General features: G+C 42.4%; 1 protein-coding gene across 1 annotated transcript in view; it reads left to right on the top strand.

The window, feature by feature from the left end:
• Positions 1–422: 422 nt before the first annotated feature.
• HELRODRAFT_162828 (hypothetical protein) overlaps positions 423–2,063 on the top strand; it is a gene marked incomplete at both ends in the record, with an annotated part of 5,594 nt that continues 3,953 nt past the window's right edge. Inside the window, 3 exons of the mRNA XM_009024920.1 lie at positions 423–818; positions 991–1,341; positions 1,438–2,058. Coding sequence (XP_009023168.1) covers positions 423–818; positions 991–1,341; positions 1,438–2,058 — 1,368 coding nt within the window. The remainder of the gene's footprint in view (positions 819–990; positions 1,342–1,437; positions 2,059–2,063) is intronic.

The raw sequence follows: 2,063 nt of genomic DNA, 5'->3' as shown, positions 1-2,063 counted from the left end.
CCCCACATAACACCCGTGTTCGAAGGATTCTACATTGTTGTCAAGTGAAGAAGTTGAAACAGTATCCGCTCGTACGTGGTCACAGCACTGGCAGGAACAAGTCTGCACACTAACCTCGAACTTTAGTTTTTATTTTGGTTTTCTTTATTGACATTGTATATTTATTCGGTATAGTTTTCAGTTTACAGAATAAAATTTTTTTGATTTGTGTCTACGTCTCAACCTTGCCGCTAAGAACCCGCTACATTTGGTGTCAGAAGTGGGATTCTGTCAAGAAGAAGAAGGACAGAAAGCGGCAGTGGATTCTGTCAACAGGAAGAAAAAAAAGCGCCAGTGATAAGAGTTGGTGTTTATCAATAGCCGGTGAGTAATTTTCATTGACGAGGATACACAACGGACACAACGTGGTAAAGTTGGTAAAGATGGCCCACAATTTACGGTCGAAAGACAAAGGCATGAAAGAGGGTGATGAGGAGATAACGTTGGATCCCGTGCAGGCAACTCAAATTCGGATTATGATGAAAGCAGCAGAAAAGGAGGAACAACGCAGAGAACAAGCAGTGGAAAGAGCTGTAAGACGAGCAGAGGAAGCAACAGCTGAAGAAGTAAGATGGAAATTCAAGTTGATGGAGGAAGATATGAGGGAACGTAGAGAAGCTGATATACAGTTGAGGAGTCAGAATAATAATGCTCAGCAAGGAGACCATACTGCTAGTATAATCCGTAGAATCAGTCCAATGTTAGGAATGTTTCCTATGGATCCCCGTGAAATTGCAGCATATTTTCAGAGGATCGAAGGAATATTTGACAGCCATCGAGTTAGTGAGGAATTGCGAGCAGATCTGTAACTGGCTAATTTGGAAACGAAGATGAAGAGAGTACTAAATGAGATTAAAACTGATGATTATCTAAATTATGAAGTAACAGATCATACGTTATTGTCGTTTTTGTCCGATGAAACTCCGCGATGAATTCTTTTTGGCTCGGAAGGCACATGAAGAGACATATCCTGTATTTGCATCGAGACTACATCGAAATCTCCGATTCTATTTACAAAGTCGGAAGGTTGAAACGTTGGATCAAGCACTTTCATTGCTTGTCGTGGACCGGATGAAGGAATTGTTGCCAAAAAACTTGTTGGAACATGCATTAGCTCAGGAAGGTGAGGAATGGTTAACCCACGAACGTCTGGCCAATGTTGTGGAGATATATGAGGCCAACATGAACATGAGACTGTCTAGTAATGTAGTCCCAGGCTATAAACCACTCCAAACGGCTGTACGTCCCGGAACAGATCCCAAATGGCTCAACAAAGAGGTTGTAAAAAGATCAATATCAAAGGTAGGTTGTTATCACTGTGGTAGTCGGGGACATCTTACTAAATTTTGTACCCAGAAAACAAATCATAACCCCATCAAGATGCTCATGAAATGCTAGGTCACTGCTATGTCTCAGGCCACAAAGGAGTTGAAGAAACCAAGTATTACTCCTGGGACCATACAGGCTGAAAAATACTTCAAAAAACCATTTGTTCAGGTTAAAATTCAAGCTGGTCCGACCTGTGCATCATTGGTAGATAGTGGAGCAGAAGTATGTGGAATCTCTCAGGACTTATGTCACAAGTTAAACATACCCAGAGGGGAACGTTTGAGGATCAAGGGATGGAATGGACCAACGACAGAAGTAGATGGTGCATGGGTAATGATGGCCTATAATCCTGATGAAGACGAAAGTATTGCCCCCGCTGTACGAGTATGGTGTGCAGTGGTACCTAATGCCAGCGAACAGTTAATTATTACACCCAAGGTGGTGGAATTGTTGAAGATGGCAGATCAGTATGTGGTACCTGCCGTGAAACTCGAAATGACCAAGAATATCACACCAATCAAGTTGGGGAATGAGAGCACCTTGACGTTCTACAACCCTGATAGCCTCCAGATACCATGTCAGGAGAGGTGTGGACGATCTGATAGGCGTGATGATGTTGATGCAGCCAAACGTCGTGTCAGTGAAAATGATGATAAGTGTAATGACGAAAGCATTGTTAGATCACATGAGGTTAA

Source organism: Helobdella robusta (genome assembly GCF_000326865.2).
Source record: "Helobdella robusta unplaced genomic scaffold HELROscaffold_4, whole genome shotgun sequence".
Lineage (NCBI taxonomy): Eukaryota > Metazoa > Annelida > Clitellata > Rhynchobdellida > Glossiphoniidae > Helobdella > Helobdella robusta.
The sequence above is the reverse complement of the archived record's forward strand: the minus strand, read 5'-3'. Positions and strand labels throughout refer to the sequence as shown.